Source organism: Centrocercus urophasianus, unplaced genomic scaffold (genome assembly GCF_019232065.1).
Source record: "Centrocercus urophasianus isolate 14NV4802_14NV808 unplaced genomic scaffold, USGS_Curo_1.0 seq_10, whole genome shotgun sequence".
In the NCBI taxonomy this organism is placed as follows: Eukaryota; Metazoa; Chordata; class Aves; order Galliformes; family Phasianidae; genus Centrocercus; species Centrocercus urophasianus.
The window spans coordinates 97,901,526-97,918,219 of NW_024884142.1; the positions used below are offsets into that span (position 1 = coordinate 97,901,526).

General features: G+C 41.7%; 1 protein-coding gene across 3 annotated transcripts in view; it reads right to left on the bottom strand.

Moving 5' to 3' along the window:
• MACROD2 (mono-ADP ribosylhydrolase 2) overlaps positions 1-16,694 on the bottom strand; it is an 839,235-nt gene that overhangs the window by 79,770 nt on the left and 742,771 nt on the right. For all 3 annotated transcript variants that reach the window (XM_042810749.1, XM_042810757.1, XM_042810741.1), the window contains exon 9: positions 13,627-13,708. In XM_042810749.1, coding sequence (XP_042666683.1) covers positions 13,627-13,708 — 82 coding nt within the window. The remainder of the gene's footprint in view (positions 1-13,626; positions 13,709-16,694) is intronic.

Genomic DNA, 16,694 nt, shown 5'->3' on the forward strand with positions numbered 1-16,694 from the left:
ACATTTTGGTAATGAAGCAGTTTCATAACATGAGACCTTTTTGGGGAAGAGCAGTGGGAGAGAACAAAAAAGATTTGCCTTAGTTAATATCTGAGTAAAACAACATTCCAGAGCCTTAATCATCTAACTCCAGTGACCACAGAGGTTTCTCAACTAAGCTCCTTAGTCTGTGGACTGTATTTATACCCTCTGAAACAGATTTGGGCAAGTGCAAATTCTGCAAGCCTACAATTTCTGCCTAAAGCATAGCATCTTTCAAAGGTCTGCATGTACGTGTTATTACGCCATTTGAACCCCAAGGAGTTCTGCAGTACTATGATCAATGGCAATGGAAATTAGCAGTATTATTTAGGTCCTAATTTACAGAATTGGATCTTTACACCACAAGCCCCACTGAGATTCAAATACTGTAACGCATGCCATGAGGACTGAAGACCTGCTTTCATCAAAATTTGGAGCTTGAAACATTTTACGCACAGAACAATTAGTAAATAACAGAGGCCTGCACTGGCAGTTCTGCTTAAATCAAAACATAAAACATAAAATAAAATCATGAGCATGAAACTTTTCATGGGGGCTTGTAAATCTACGCTAGATGGATCTATATCCATCCCTCACCACCTTCCATTGCAGTCACACCTGCTCTGCATGCATGGCAGGACTTCCAGAAGACACTAAAAGACAAGTTGCGTTTTTCTTGAGCACACTTCAAACTGGCACAAAGGATTGGGACTGAACAAAGTCGCCACATGCTTTACCTCCTTCCTCCTGACTCTAAAAACAATTGCTTTGGAGTTCAAAAAGGCACACTGACCCCTATCTGTACACAGAAACTGTAAGGAGCTCTGACAAGTAGTCTTTGCGATCAAGAAGAGAGAAGTGTTGAAGGAAGCCAGTGGGAATCCTGCCATTCACTCAAATAGAGCCAGGATTCTGAAACAGTCCTGACATTTTTCAACAAACCACTCAGAAAGCATTTGGTTAATACAAAGCTTATTCATTAATCCATTTCCAATAACATATTCTTCCCATGGAAATGTTTATAATGAAGCCAGCAGGATAAAATTTCAAATTAATCTAAGACACGACACTAAATCATTGTAATATAACATCCTAACACACACATATCACCCGTTCTTCTGTTGAAGGTCTGAATTATAGTTCTCTAAGTGACTTGGAATATGAAATTCCCTGAGCAACAGAAATAGCTTCTAAGTTGGTGATAATGGACACAGACAAGAAATTTGGTGTTATTAAGTAGTAATCATTATGCAATATAATTATGAGAAGTCAAAGACTGATTTTGTGAACTAATTGTGAACTAAGTGCTGCTTTTTGGGTGTTTTTTTTCTTTTTTTCTCTCTGGGAAAAGGAACCTAAATCTTGCTGAAACGCAATGCAGTCTTTACATCACTTCCAAAAATGGGAGGTGGGCTCCTGCCCATGTTGTGACATGACCTCCAGGTCATTGTGGTGCCTTTGAAAATTCTACTCCAACCTGTATCTGAATCTGAGTTTCCTTTTGGCACACAGCACTCCCCAGTCACTTCATGTGTCTATAATTCTTATTCTTAAAATACTAATGCATCTGGTGGAAGTGCTTCTCTGTCATATATAAAGCGATCTCTTTCACTGACCTTGGTGTGGCTAGCTAAAGTGATAAACACCACATTTAGCTGTCAGAACTCTATGCCAAAACCAATTATTTTGGGTGGAAAACATTGTTTTAGGAATCTTTATCCAAAAATCTTTCGCTTTTCTCCCAATAGTATGTTATTACAGGCAGTTACTGGGTTTTAAAGAAATGAAAGCAAATAAAAGTTTTTTGGTTTGGTTTTGTTTTGTTTTGTTTTATACCAGAGCTATTATAAATATGAATATAGGACTAAATGAGTGCCAAGATTGCTATAAATTAGATCTGTAATACTAAGGTTTATTTTTCTTGCTCCCTATGCATATTTTTACCCCTTGTAGAATAAGCTTTCTATAGTGATGCATATATTAAACCAAAGCAAACCAGTCTATCAGTCCCAAAACAAAATTGAGTAAAATCACAGAAGAGCCCAAGAGTCAGTCTCTGATGCCAGTAATCATTGCCTGGAAGAAACGTGGCCAAATTTCTTGCCCAAGCTCACATTTGAAAGCCCAGATGTGAGCTTGCTGCAACTCTTACTCTTAAAAGAGTTAACTGAATAGGAAAACATGCTGCAGTGTGTGCACAGACTCATCAGGGTTTGAAAAGACCTCTAAAATTCTTCAGTCCAACTGTCCACCTATCACCAATATTTCCCACTAAACCACGTCCCTCACTACAACATCTAAACATTTATTGTACATCTGTAGGGACAAGTGAGTTCCCCACCTCCCTGGGCAGTCCATTCCAGCACACGACCACTCTCGGAGAAAATTATTTCCTAACATCCAAACTGAATCTCTCCTGGAGAAACTCAAGGCCACTTCCTCTCATCTTACTTCTAGTTACATAGGATAAAGATGCCAACCCTCACCTCCCTCACTACAACTCCCTTCAGGCCATTGTAGAGAACAATGAGGTCTCTCCTCAGCTTCCTCTTCTCCAGACTGACCATCCCCAGTTCCCTCAGCTGCCCCCCATCACACTTGTGCTCCAGACCCCTCACAGCTCTGCTGCCCTATTCTGAACACGCTCCAGGCCCTCAGTGCCTTTCTTGCAGTGAGGGGCCCAAAACTGAACACAGTACTCAAGGTGCAGCCTCACAAGTGCTGACTACAGGAGGATGATCACTTTCTTGCTCATGCTGGCAACTATTTCTGATACAAGCCAGGATGCCACTGGCCTTCTGAGCATCAACCAATACTCCCAGATCTATTTCCTCTACACAGTCTTCCAGCCACTCTGCCTCACATATTGCCTGGGATTGTTGCACTTGGTCTCGCAAGCATGTGGTCATTCTTGGTTACTCTTATGTTTGGCAGAGTAGAGCAGTGGCCTTTCACATGGCTTTGCCAATTAAAACCCTCTATTTTGGGGAACTCTACCAAGAATATTTTTCTAGGGGAAAAAAAAAAAAGACAAATCTTTCAAGATCTCTTCCTGAAGCAAGAGGAAAACTGGCACTGACTCTCTGCATGAGTCAACCCATCAGCAAGAAAACTCATATCAGTATTCAGAAGGCTTGGGAGACAAGGAAGACATCTAATCCAAAACATTTCATACATTTGAAGGCACAAAGTTTTCCACCTACTAGTTCAGCTATGGTTCATAAAATCAAGGTATTAGGTAGGTGATATACGGGAGAACAGTCTCCAGTCAGTTAAAATAATTTACAATTCAGAATCAACCTGTGATGGAAACTGGCCCTCTAACTCTCACATTACATGGGTTAACTATATCTCAAAAGATCAGAGAGCTCTGCATTTGAGTGCAATTTGCTTGGTATGTATACATTTGTATAAATTACAGGCTTCGTGGTATATTCATGTATCAAGAGATGTCAGTTACCTCTTCATTCCCCTCTCCCTTGTTACCTGCTGAACTTGGTGAGACAGAATGATTGCACTGTACCAGCTCCTACTGGCACAGGAGAAAGAAATGCCGCCTTCTGTCATATACGTATTTTTCCTTTGCCTTGCTGGTCAGGTTCCTTCTCTGTCTCACTAGACACTGCATACAAGCAAGTGCAAGCCAGATGGCTAAAATCATCAATCTGTGTTTAGATTTATGTTAGGAACAAAGAGGTGAAAGGCTCTAAATACCACTGCTAATCCCCAAAGCCATTAAACTACTTCTTCCTTGTTGCTCACGCTTCTATTTGCATTGTTCATCACGTTTGCATGGGGAGAGTCAACGCTATGCAAACACCTTTAATTTCTAACTATGCATGCCTCATGGAGCTCTTACAGTAGAGCCAGCTCCAAGCTGCTCGAGGCAGCTGTTTAATCTGTACTCAGGGCCTGCATTTCAGGCTCCCGGTGCTCCCCAGCAGTGCTGCATGCTGATGGCTTCTTCCTGCCTTCTCCCTTTCCTCAGCCTCCTCATCTCATCCTTTAGCATTTGTTCATCTTATCAGCACTTTCTGCTGTTCCCTGATCTCAATCCTTATCCACGTGTCTCAGCTGTCTCTGTCATGCAAGTGTGGCTGCACAGGCTGAAGACAACTGTGAAAAGGGCTGGGAGAGCACAATGGGACCAGACCTCTCCCTTCTGTAGCCTGCATAAATGCACCGTGGCAAGCAGAGCAATGGGATGGGCAGAGCAATACAAGAGGCTGAAGGACCAAAATGGAGATTTTAATGCTCATGCCTCAAAAAAACAAAAACAAAAACAAAAAACTATAAAAAAAATGCATGAAACCTTTCAGCAGTGAGAGCTGCAGCTATCCCACTGCGATTTTTTGTCGTGCTAAAGCAGGGTTCCAGCCCTCAAGCATTTGCCTAGCAGGGACTTGATGATCTGACCGTACAGCTCCCGCTAGAAGAACAGAGGATGTGCTGCACTAAGGTTTCAAGACAATGGATCCCATTTTAGGGCAGTGTCTGCTTACTCAAATGAAAAGCTTCTTCTGTCAAATCTTGCAGTGGGTGGCAGCATGAACCAGGCTACCAGCCCTCTGCAAACTGCCTAAACCATGATAATATTGGATTTCCTGCAGTGGAAAAGACTGAGTACTCACTGTCCCTATTCCTCTTTACCACATTTGTTTTTCTGAAACTTTGTTCCAAAGCTTCACCCACCTATCTGCACAATTATATTAACAGCTTGACAAGCTTTCTAACGCTGTATCTATTATCTATTTTAAGTGGAGAAAAAAAAATCACTTCTTTTGGATAGCATAGGACCACTGCTGCTACCTGACAGGAGCTTCATAATAGCGCACAGACTCCATCTCAGAAAAGAAGATTGGTAGTGTAGTAAGGCACGCAAGGACACCCCAGGGCTTGACAAAGCCTGTATGTACACAGAGGGCTCACAGTAATGTAGGAGCTCATGAGCTCTTTCGGCTGCTCTGAGCCATGGAAGACTGCTCTCCACAGAGTTGATGCAACTGACTGACCAACAGCACAGAAAAGGGGTATGTTTTCTTTGAGGAAAAGCAGATTTGGAAACCTCTGCCTGATGAGATCAGGCAAGACAAGGCCTGATTCTTATCACATCTACTTGTAAAAAATATTCTCAGAAAAAAAAAAAATCCTCAACAAAAGCAGCACATCCTTCTGCTTTGGAAGGAGAAGTGGAGCTTCTGAGCATTTGTACCCTGTAATCCTCCTTGCAGAACAATAGGTACTATATAAACTCCCAGCTGACGCTAAGCAAGTTTGATGAAATTTTGTTTACTCCGTTGTGATTATGCAGAACTTCCCATTGACACACCGCACATCCCAGCCTTACTGCAGCATCGGTGCGGTTTTTCCTCCCATGTTGCTTGGTTACACCAGTCCCACAACACCAGAGCCTCACTGCATGTAAAATGCTTGTAGCTTTTGAAGCCATATCAAATAGAAATCCATAGTACCAGCCTCTTAAGAAGTTACATTTTCTTTTTGTTTGTTTTTTACCACAAAGATGTCTTTTATGCATCATATCACTCAATCTGCAGTAAAATGCATATACCCATATGAGCCTCAGGTGCCTACAAAGGCAACACAGCGGCTGCTGTTCCCACTGTGGGTGAACTGGACAGCAGAGCTGCAGCGCAGGAAGTAGAGCTCACAGCCAGGATCAGATTTGAATTTCTATTTCCCAGATGCTTCTCCCTTACACTCTTTGCAAAAACACTCATCTGTTTTTTAAAAAAGAACCTATTTCTAAACTTCCTTATTTCTTCGATGCCTTAAAATACTGAAAACAACTGAGTTTTGTTTACCAGAATGTTCAAGTGGATTTCTCACCCATAAATATGCTAGTGTAGCATTCACACACAGAATGTTATGTTTTAGAAATGTGTCACCACATGCAAATACAAGCTTCTAACAAAATCTCATCAGTAACCTAAGACAGAGGCAATCAAATGAGACAAACACAAATTTAACGGCATCCTTTGCAATTAGAAGCACTCAAGCACATGAAATGACTCAGCATCAGTGGCCGGAGAAGATGGCATATTTTCGAGCATGACGTGAAATGCATTTGCACTGTTTTACATGGAATCTAAAAGACTATGCAAGGCAGCAGGAAGAAAAGGTGCCTGTTCAAAATTACATATCCGGAAGACATTACACAGGAAGGGCTTATGCTTGTTCACCTCCTTCTGCCAGGCATCCATGTGCAAAGGACTGAATAGAACAGCAAAAATTTCCCTCCTACTACCAGCTTCTTCCTAAGCATATCACTTACAGGTTATGGTGACTAACAGCCACTGCTGGACTAGTTCTATGCTGGTTGAGCTAATCTCCTTTTCAACTACATTTAATTGCTGCAGGGTCTGCAGCACCTCACAACAAATGTTCCTACTCCCTAGCTATGTGTTGGGTAGAAAATTACCTTTTAAAAATAAATAAATAAATAAATAAATAAATTCTGATTCATCATTTCCTGGAATATTTCCTGGCCTTTCTTGTGTTGCAAGAGACAAAACAGTGCTCTGGACTCACCTTATAATTACCACACTCATCATCTTCCCTATCCTCTCCCACACTGCTAAGACATGCAGCAACCCTGCAAAACCCCTGTGCCTCGAAGGGCACCTTCATCACCTGCCATTTCACTGTTTCAATGCAATCCTTATCTATCAGGAGCTCAAGAGCTCAGGGATTTGGGGTGCAAAAGAGCCATTTTCCCCTATCTGCTGGTGCAACTGTAGGCTCTATCATCAGTCTCGCTATACAAGGAAAGGCAAACATTCAGAAAACACTATCAGAGCAAAAAAGGAAAAAAAAAAAAAAAAAAAAAGAAAAAAATGGAGAACTTCACCTCCTGAAAGAGCACTGAAATACTTTACAGACCCACTGTCTGTCCATACCCTGATCCAAGCAGTGCTGTTGCTGCTAACAAGAATGAGGCAAGCAGACAACTTTTCTACAGCTCACATGCAGCAGAATACCACAAACTTGTGTCTAACAGCATACAATCAGAGGATTTAAGCCCCATGCCTGAGGTGACCAATACTTGCAATACAACTAAACACTAGAGCAGGACTCTGCCAGCAGACTGACAGGAAATAATTCAGAAGAGGTCACACCAGGAAGCTTTGTTATGATTCAGACCGAAGCAGAACTCCCCACTACCATTTCTAAGGCACTGGTGACCTACTGACGTGTCAGAAGGAGCTGGGACCCTTCTCCTGGTCTCCGTCTCCAAAGTTGCCCCTGAGCTGCTTCCTGTTCACCCTCCTGCCCCTACAGACCACCTAAAAGACAGAGATACTGGCAGAAAGGGCAAAGGAAGCAACCTCAACATGCAGTTGGACTGGCATAGTCACTGCCATGGCAAATTAAGACAAAAAGCAATAGAAAAAATTAGTTTCACAGTTCTGTGAACACCTTCAGATTTTACTTGGCTTGATTTTATGAGGTAAGTTGTTTCAGACACATCTTGAAATGGATGGGTATTCTAAGCCTTATGGCTATATGAAGCTTTTGGATTGAGAACAATTTTTATAGCGAGCTATTTACGTTGGAGTGCACTCGATCAGAATCTGCAGGTGCTCTAAGAGAGAAATAGAGCAAAGCCATCATCCTATTGTGGTGTGCAGGCTCCTCCAGCTCCCCCAGACAGCTGTGCTTCCTTAGGAGCCTGTGTTACTGAGGGAAAGGCAACCACCACTGGAAACAGCAAGCCTGTGCCTCCTCCCAGCAGTTCAGACTCAAGTCCTCCAGGGAGGGGTCCTGTACAAGGCCTTGGAGGATGACACCCCTCAATACAAAGCTCAAAGGGGTTCGGGGGGGGATTTCAAACCATTGCCACTGCGTCAGCACTTCCTATCCATGCAAAATCCTCTTCGGTCTGTCACAGCTCTGTCAAGACCACAATTCCTTCTCACTCACTGAAAAAGCTTCACTCATCTCTACCTGAACATGGGACTCCCCCCAGATTTCCGTGCCAGTGGAGCACTGAATGCCCCATTTCCAGCCCCTCTGGTTCAAACCAGTGAAGAGGCACAGTGTTTACGTGCTGGGAATGTAGTGACCCGAAAGCTCTGCCCACAAACGAGGAAAGCAGCTGAGCCCAGCAGCACACTCAGGATGCCCTCGACAGGCAGGTGAAGACCAAAGGCCTGCAGGCTCCTTCAGCCGAGCCTCCCAGTAGCCCCCAAGTCCTGGTGGCCTGAACCAGCCATGAGCCATAGCTGGGTGACTTAACATGCAAGCCCCTACCCAGACCAGACCTCAAATAAAGGGTATCAGGGACTTCCAGTAAGCCAGCTGGCACCTATCCATGCAGCAAAATAAAGCCTATGAAAAATATTTTGTGGAATACATTCAGGTGACAAATTAACACAATGAATCTGCTCGTGAACACTGCAAATGCAAACAGAGAGGCAAAATTTATCAAACCAATTACCCATTTGATATAGAATTGCTTACAAAAGGCTAACTTATGATTCCTTTGCTCACGCTGAGGCCTGTCGTAGTCCCAGTGGGTTCTGCCATATTAAGTGCAGAGGGGATGCTCCTCAACACCAGCACAGCAATTACAAACTCTGCTTAACAGTTCAGTCACGTATTAGTGCAGGGATCTGCCTTTTTAATACAAAGCCCTTCATTCAGGCATTTAGACAGTTTCCAATTTGATTCCAAGCCTGGTAGATCTCTTAACAACGAATTTCCTCTGCAATTATAAGATATTTGCACATTTATGCACAACTTCCTATTTGCACATTGCATCCTCCTAAAGCAATAGGAGGATTAATAGAGAACAGTAGTTCTCATCCGCATTGCTTTGGACAGGGTGGATAGCATTTTGGCATGCAGGGTAAAAGCAGAAAATGCACTAAATGTCATAACCTGGAATAGAAGGGAGAGAAAGCTTTTCAAGAAGCAATTTCTCTCTCTCTCAGCACCAACTGATGTGGCTCACAAAAAAAAAAAAAAAAAAAAAAAAGAACAAGCTGTTGGGCTCAGCATCCTTTCAATTAGCTCTGAAAGGACACAGAGTCTAAAAGCTTGCATCTTCCATCTATCAATTGGTCTAATAAAAGTGCAAATCTCTCCTCTCTAGCAATTTTAGCGATGCTTTAGTGAAGTAATTCTTGTACTGTGTTTAAACTAGTAAGAGTAATATCACCTGGAACGGGGCAGCTTCATAGTATACACCTTTTATGACATTATTTTGTCTAAAGAACATTTTCAGAAAAAAATGATTTCCCTTTCCAATCCACTGATAACAGGTGGTAGATTCAGAAGTACTTTAAACATTGCAATTTAAGACAAACCTTTCATAATATACAATAGTCACCATGAAAAATAAGCATTTGCCAAAGGTCTCCACAGGATTATCTATCTGACATACTAAATAGCTAGCTACACACAGGACACAGGAGAAAAATAAGGTGTCTCTGCCTCCAGCTGGCAACCGTGTACAAATATGCTTAATTTTACTCACATGAATAGCAACCAAGGAGCACGTGTAACTGTAAGGTAAAAGTGAGCAAGTCCAGCTTTTCAAGGGGAACGTTTTCATACCGTTTCCTGGTAGGTTTTACAAATATATATTTAGCAATAAAAGTAATGCCTGGATTCCAGGCTCTGTGCAGAACTGTGTTAGAAGAGACAATGAATTCCAAGAGAAAAAATGATACAAGTATCAGCAGCTTTCCTGGAAAGCTCACACATAATACCAGTAGCAATGAATCCAGTGAGGTAAGAAGTACACATCTGAGCCAGGATTACAGGCAAGGGCATTTTATTTGCCTGAAGGATATGCAGCGAGACATCATCTCAGATTAACCAGAGAGAATGTCAGTATGCAGCTGAAGAGAGGATGTCTGGGCTGTTTTATTCCACCAAGAGAGAGAACACAACTGATCCACAGAAAAACAAATCACCATTTGTCTCACCTCATGTGCTAAAACAGTGACTGATTTTAAGATTTGTTGTCCAACAAAAAGTCTTCTACCCTTGCTCTTTTCCTACCAGGACATTCAGGAACTTCTCAGCAAAACCTCAGAGATTCCACTCTAAATTTTGGGTGAATCAGGGCACTTTTCCCTCTAAAATAATACTTTCCTGGGCCATCATAGGGATGAGATCTGAGTCTGAGTTAAAGCTTACATGGCATTACCCTCAGAGCATGTTGGCTTTGACTCAGGCTCTGTACAGGCTATTGCTTGCTAAGATTGGATCTGAAATGCTGAGGCTGTGACAACTGGTCTGTTACTGAACAGCTATGTTACACTTCTAAGATATGAAATTACTTAGAAGTCTGCTTCTTCCCCTATATATTTAAAGTTTGCAAATGACAAAGCTCTTGGCAGTTGTCTTAATATCAGTACTATTACTCAACTAATTTCTTTGGCATCCCTCTCACAAAATAAGTCTAATGATATGTTCAACTAATGGAACAATTTCCCTGTATCTATATTCCACTTACTCTAATGCACTGAGGTGTAACTCTAGCTTCATTTCATTATCACTTGACTAGCTTAAGTACTTGAATGTCTTTTTGGATTTATTAATGCACTAGGTTTAAAGTAATAACTATTTATGTATATAACTCCATGAATATATTCTTCTTTCTAAGCATTTTTGCCCACATCTATTAATGTAGATATATTTTGTAATGTTTCTGAATGTGAGATGCACATTTAAAACGTCTCAGTGTTTTTTTCTCTAAGCCTCAAGTAATATCTCAGCATTATTCCTTCCTGTGAATGTTCAGATAGCTCGCTATCAATTTAAATTTAGGGCAAATCTTTCCTTAGAGACTTCTGTTTTATTACACTAATAGAATCACTTAAAAACAAACAAACAAAAAACGCCATAGCAGTTTTGGCAGTTCCTTCCAGAGTCTACATATCAGGATTCCATTGCCAAAGGTACAGACAGTTGCTAATTCCTTGACACAGAACCACACCGAATCCCTTGTGGAAGAAGCCAGTCTTGAAGAGAGATGCAATAATCCCCAGGAGGGGAGTCTGTGGAGAACTTGTTGGAGCTTACATTAGGCTTAAATGCAGATACCAATTGACAAGAAAAAAGGAAGAAACAGGACACCTGACAATCCTTTGGTGATCACCATTAAGACCTACAGCTAATGTCCTCATCATTCAGCTACAGACAATTTAGGATGGGGCCAACTTCAACCTGCTGTTGTGATGGTACCCAGCAGAAAAGTGCCACTTCAGCAGGGCAAAGGAAGCCTGATGCTGAACATCAATCATTAGGGCACTCTTCTGAGACAGAGGCCCAGATACTGATCTTTTCTGCAGGGATGCTATCGAAGTCATTTCATTTGTACACATCTTTTCTGCCGCTCTCCTCATAAGCTGCACATCTAAGTGACTCCTGTAAGAGCACACCACACATCCGTGGTGTTACAAGAGATTAAAATCAGATCTCCTAAATTGCTGACTACTGACCTAAACACAGGAAATCCTTCACTGACTCAGGGAAAAAATCTTAGAAGCCAGCTCGGTGCCTTTTAAAGCTCCAAACTTAACAACCAGTAGATGTTCAAGTCCTTCCGGAAGCCTGCACTATTAAAGCAAAACTAGTATTCAGAATCATTAACGGTGAGAAAATTACAGCTGAAAGCCTATGAGAATAGGTCCTAAGATGTTTTTTTAGAAACCTACACCAAATTATGGCTGCTGAGAAGTAAAGCATTTTTTCTCTAGAAAGCTATCTGCATGAGCATCAGATCATGTGGTCCTTTTTCACAGTCACACGCCTGCCAACTACAGGATGTTACTGCACATTAGAGGGTTCCCATCACCACTGCTTTACTACGGTCATATACAAGTTCCCTGTTTTAGTTCGATTAAAAAAAAAAACAAAAAAAACAAAAAAAAACAATAAAAAAAAGTTAAAGCTTTACATGCATGAGAATAGACATGCTTTTAAAATTATAGAACTATGGTACAACAAATCACCTGCACATAAGGCAATAAGAAGTCTACACGCTGTGATGTCCAACACAACAGACCCTCTTTGTTCAAGACTTCAACGATGCCCTATTTTGACAACACAAAAAAACAAGTAGATCTCCCTTTTAACCCTCTTTCCCCCTTTAGTTTTGTCACGCTTCAGCACCTGAAGCATCTCATTGTCTCTGGGGCTTTCAAACCCAAGTGGGCTTTACATTTGCAGTAACAACAGCAGGCTTTCATCTGGAATTTCAAAGACTTCAGTGATGGTGAGTATCAATACTGTAATCTGTTGACAAACTGCCACAATAGTTTACTCTTCCTTAATCCGAAAGGCAGAGACAGAGGCAGCAACAGAAGACAGGGCACTGCTGTCTTGTCCAATGTGTACACTGACCAAAAAAAAAGATAAAAATCATACACTATCCAGACTAGATGTGAATACAGTCCGAACAAATGTTCACCATACTCCAGCCCAAAATATTAATACACAGACACCATTCTATGCTACCTGAATTATTCAGTATGTCTCTAGGCTTGAGATCACTGCAAACTGGAGATTACAAAGTTGTTAGTTCTAGTGAGATAAGTTGTTAGTTCTAGTGAGATAAGGCAGAAACATCACAATATCCATATTACCAGTAAAAGTAGAAAAAAAAAAAAAGTCAAAGGCAAAAAAATTCACCGTGGCTACTATGACAACATGGCCCTGTAAAATTAATTGAGAATCTCACAACACACCCAAGCTCTGCTTCCCATTACTCACAGGCCCATTCCACCAGGCAGTCAGTCAGTGCAGGGAGCATTTAAGTGACTGCCATTTCAGAAATGGGTGATAAAAAAAAAAAAAAAAGACTAAAATCTGGATCTTATCACATATAGCAGAGAAAACAGAATAAAATGGGAGAGGGTTAGGGTTGAAAAAACCCACTGCTCTAACACGGATTTCTAATGATGTATGATAAAAATAAATCACAGTTATATAAGGAGGAGTGTGAACAAATTTACTATCTACCGGGTTTTCTTGCATTCTAGAAAGTAACCTCCTGTGTGAAGCCTAAGACGAACGGCTAACATTTCCCAAGTGCTCCGGTGAGAGCCATCTTTCTCCAATTCATTCTCGCACAGGGACAGCTCAGGTTTAAAGTTCCCATTCAGACACAGTTGGGCTCTAACCCCTGTGGTACCTTTTAAGATGCAGAGAAACCCTACCAGCACTATTAGTGAAAGAGTAAAGCATACACAGCGTGCATGGAAAAGCCGTGTACGGTAGGAGCTATATACATTAGTGCAAATCATCTTCCTCCGCTCAAGAGAAGCAGTGCCACACAGCAGCCTTAAAGAGGAGATATGGATTACAGTAAGGACTGAAGAAACTAATAATACTGAGCATAGAAAAGCAGGCCTTGATTTTGCAAAAGCAGCATCACAAAACAGTTTTACCGGTTCACAGATTTTAAACGCCTGTGTTTCTCCAGCATCACAGCCTCTTTGTGCAACTGACCTCTTAAGAAAGTTCACATTTTAATACTTGGCTCAGGCAGTGAAAACAGAAAGGATGCCGACTGTTGCCTTTTCCTGCATCGTTTTTTGCAGTCTGATGGCAGTAAATTCCCATACCTACCTATAGGGAAAATCTCGCCCATTTTCTTCTTGAAAATTTTGTAGTCAACCTCCAAAAAGACGCAGAAGATGATACGATCCACCTGTAAGAAACAAAATTATTCACAGTGAAATGATTGCAACAATAAACATCAGCAATAATAGTTAATACCAACACTGCTTTATGCTTCAGGCAAGCAAGGAAACATCATAGGAACACGTGTTTTGATTTCATTGTGCATCTGTGTTGTAATTTATACAATAAAATTTGCAATTGTAGTTCAAAACTGTATTCTTTGTTAACTGCCTCCTGTTTATGCAAACCACTCTTGAGCATAGTATAAATTACTTTTGGCATTCTAGATGAGTACCAGGATGCAATGTTTGATGAAAGTGTCACACGGGGGGGTTTCTAATAAGCATAAAAAAGAGTAAACGGGTAAGCAAAGAGCTCTTTTTCCAATCTTTGTTGGACAAACCTATTTGCGAAACCATTTAGTACTTTAAAACGGCTTTAAAAGGTTTCATGTGGTTTTAATTTACATGAAATCACTTACTCTTGCTATAATACAAGCAAAATGCAGCAAAAACAAAAGCTGATTAGATGACAGGTAGCACACGGGGTAAATAAAACGTTTAACACATCGTCTATTTAGTGAGGCTGAGTGTACCAATGAAACCACAGCCCACAGTGCACGCACCACCAACCCACCAATGGTTCCAAATAAATCAGGATGGCCTTCTGTGTGAAAGGCTTTTCTAAAAGTGACAAAAAAAAAGGCAAACAATAAAAACCAAACACAATTCCAAAGCCTTTAGGACTGAAAGACACCCACAGCGGACTCACTCTTTCTTTGCTTCATCTGTTTGCCTAGCCCAGCACAACTCCTGGAAGGAGCAGTGGAAAAAGAGAAGATCCACGCAAGGCTGATCTGCAGGACCCACCCATCCAGTAATCGAGTTCTTCTCTGAAGTGCCACGAGAGCATAATCAGAAAAGGATGAATTCTGAGCAGTAGGGAATTCAGCTCCTTGCCTGCCATTTTGCTGCCCTCGTGATTCCATGGGCAATAAGCCAACGTGCTCTGGCAGAGCTGCTTGTGAGCTGCATGCTACAAAGGCAGCAGCCTCCCTCCAGCAGAGAAACCTGCAGGACGGACGCTCACAAAAAAAGTGCCTTCTTTCCATTAACTTCACTAGAAAAAGCTGCCCTTTTGCTAGAGCTGCTTTTCGAAGCAAGTACGGGCCTTGGCTTCAAAGATACCATTATACTTGAGCAGCTCTGACTGCCATTTTAGAGCTCATTTTGGAGCAGCCTAGTAGAATAAAGAACAGAACAAGAGCAGGCAGAATAAAATCAGTTATTCTGGAAAGTCCTGGTGGTTGGTAACAAGGACATCTCCCAAAGGCAGCTTCAAAAGCTGAAAGTGCAAAACAGACAGGAGATAAGAGAGCAAAGGTGTGGGTTATGTGGGCCCTAGGGAAGAAAGAGGCTGGGGAGCAGGAGAGAAGCAGCAGTAAGACAGAGCTTGGGAGCTTTTGCAGACTTGTGAGCAGGAAAATGTGTTTGATTGTACGACATTCAGAGAAACAAACTGCCTTGTGAGGCTCTGGTAAACAATCCAGGTTAGAGCTTCACAAAATGCTGGACTGCGTCATCAGCTGCTCCTCACAACAGATAAACTAAATAAATAAAATAATAATAGTATTTAAACAAACAAACATTAATGAAGGGCATGGGCCAAAAGGGCGTATTCATTTGCATACATGTGTTTATAACATAAAACTTCAGTGGTGTTTTTACAGCCATATTTCACCTGTTTCCACTTTAATGAAGTTGTGTTTTCAGGATGGAAGCTTCCGATAGAGAAAGCTTAAATTGCCTACTTTGTACAACCTGATTTAGGATCGTGCTGGGGCAGTCCTAGATTGCCATTTTCTATCCCCACCTCTTGAGCAGAGCAGATACTTGAGCATTACAGTGATAGGTGCAATACATGCACCAGACCAAGCAGCAAGGATGGGAACTTACAAGCCAGAGGAGGAATCATACTCCCACACAGAGAAGCTCTGAGCCGTCTGGCCCTCTGTACGATCTCACATTCTCTGCTGTAAATACTACAGGCATTTCCCTCATTTTCTATATTTCAGCTTCTCAAGGTGTTCCCTTTACTTGTACTTATTCTGCACAGTTGACAATGACAAAACTTTTGCAATCAGGAGAATTTCTGCTACTTCTAATACGATTCCTTAATTTAAAGATAGGGAATCTCTCCAGAAATGGCACGCTATTTCACATTTTCTAGCATCCTGACTATACACATCCTGTATATAAACCTGTTCAATTTCTTCTTGGTGTGAGAAAAAGCGCTCTATTTTTAAGTATGCATAAGATATTGTGATGACAGCCAAAATCCTGTGTTTATCTGATTGAATGGCATGTGTTGGCAGATAGTAAATCTGAAATTAAACCATATTCTATCATCCTGCCAGTCACTGACTATTTTATCTAACATCCCCAGCTAAAATAACTTGGAAATTAGGTACAGAAAGTAACCCTTGTCCTCACTGTTTCCAAACCAGCTACAATAAGCTGCAATAAGGAAAGGTTTAATCCAAGTGGACCCAAAACTCTGTAATCTGCTGGCTCACAAAAGCTCAGCAGGCCTCCCGGGATGCACTCTCACAAAAGGCACTCCTTGCCCAAAGAGGAGAGCTCTCCCATTGCATCTGGGACATGGCAGCAGATGAGCAGTTGGATGCAGCCCCTTTGCAGAGGGCAGGCAGGGACCCCGAGGGACTCCGTGCCCGAGGAGCCCCTGGAGCCTTTTGTGGGTGCCCAGCTCCTCCACAGTTGACCAAACACCACACAGCTGCAACACAAGCCTAAAGGAGCTGCAAGCTGAAGCTATTAAGACTCATCCTTGATCGGCAGCTCCTTTTTGGAAGCTGGTGTTAAAATCAACCAGCCCCTGTCAGAGCTTGATCAAATTCTGCTTGCTTCACAGCTATGAATAGCGGGATCAAAGAACCCCAAAATTAAGAGCGCCGTAACAGAGGAAGAAGGGACTTAAATTGCATGAGCTTAGTA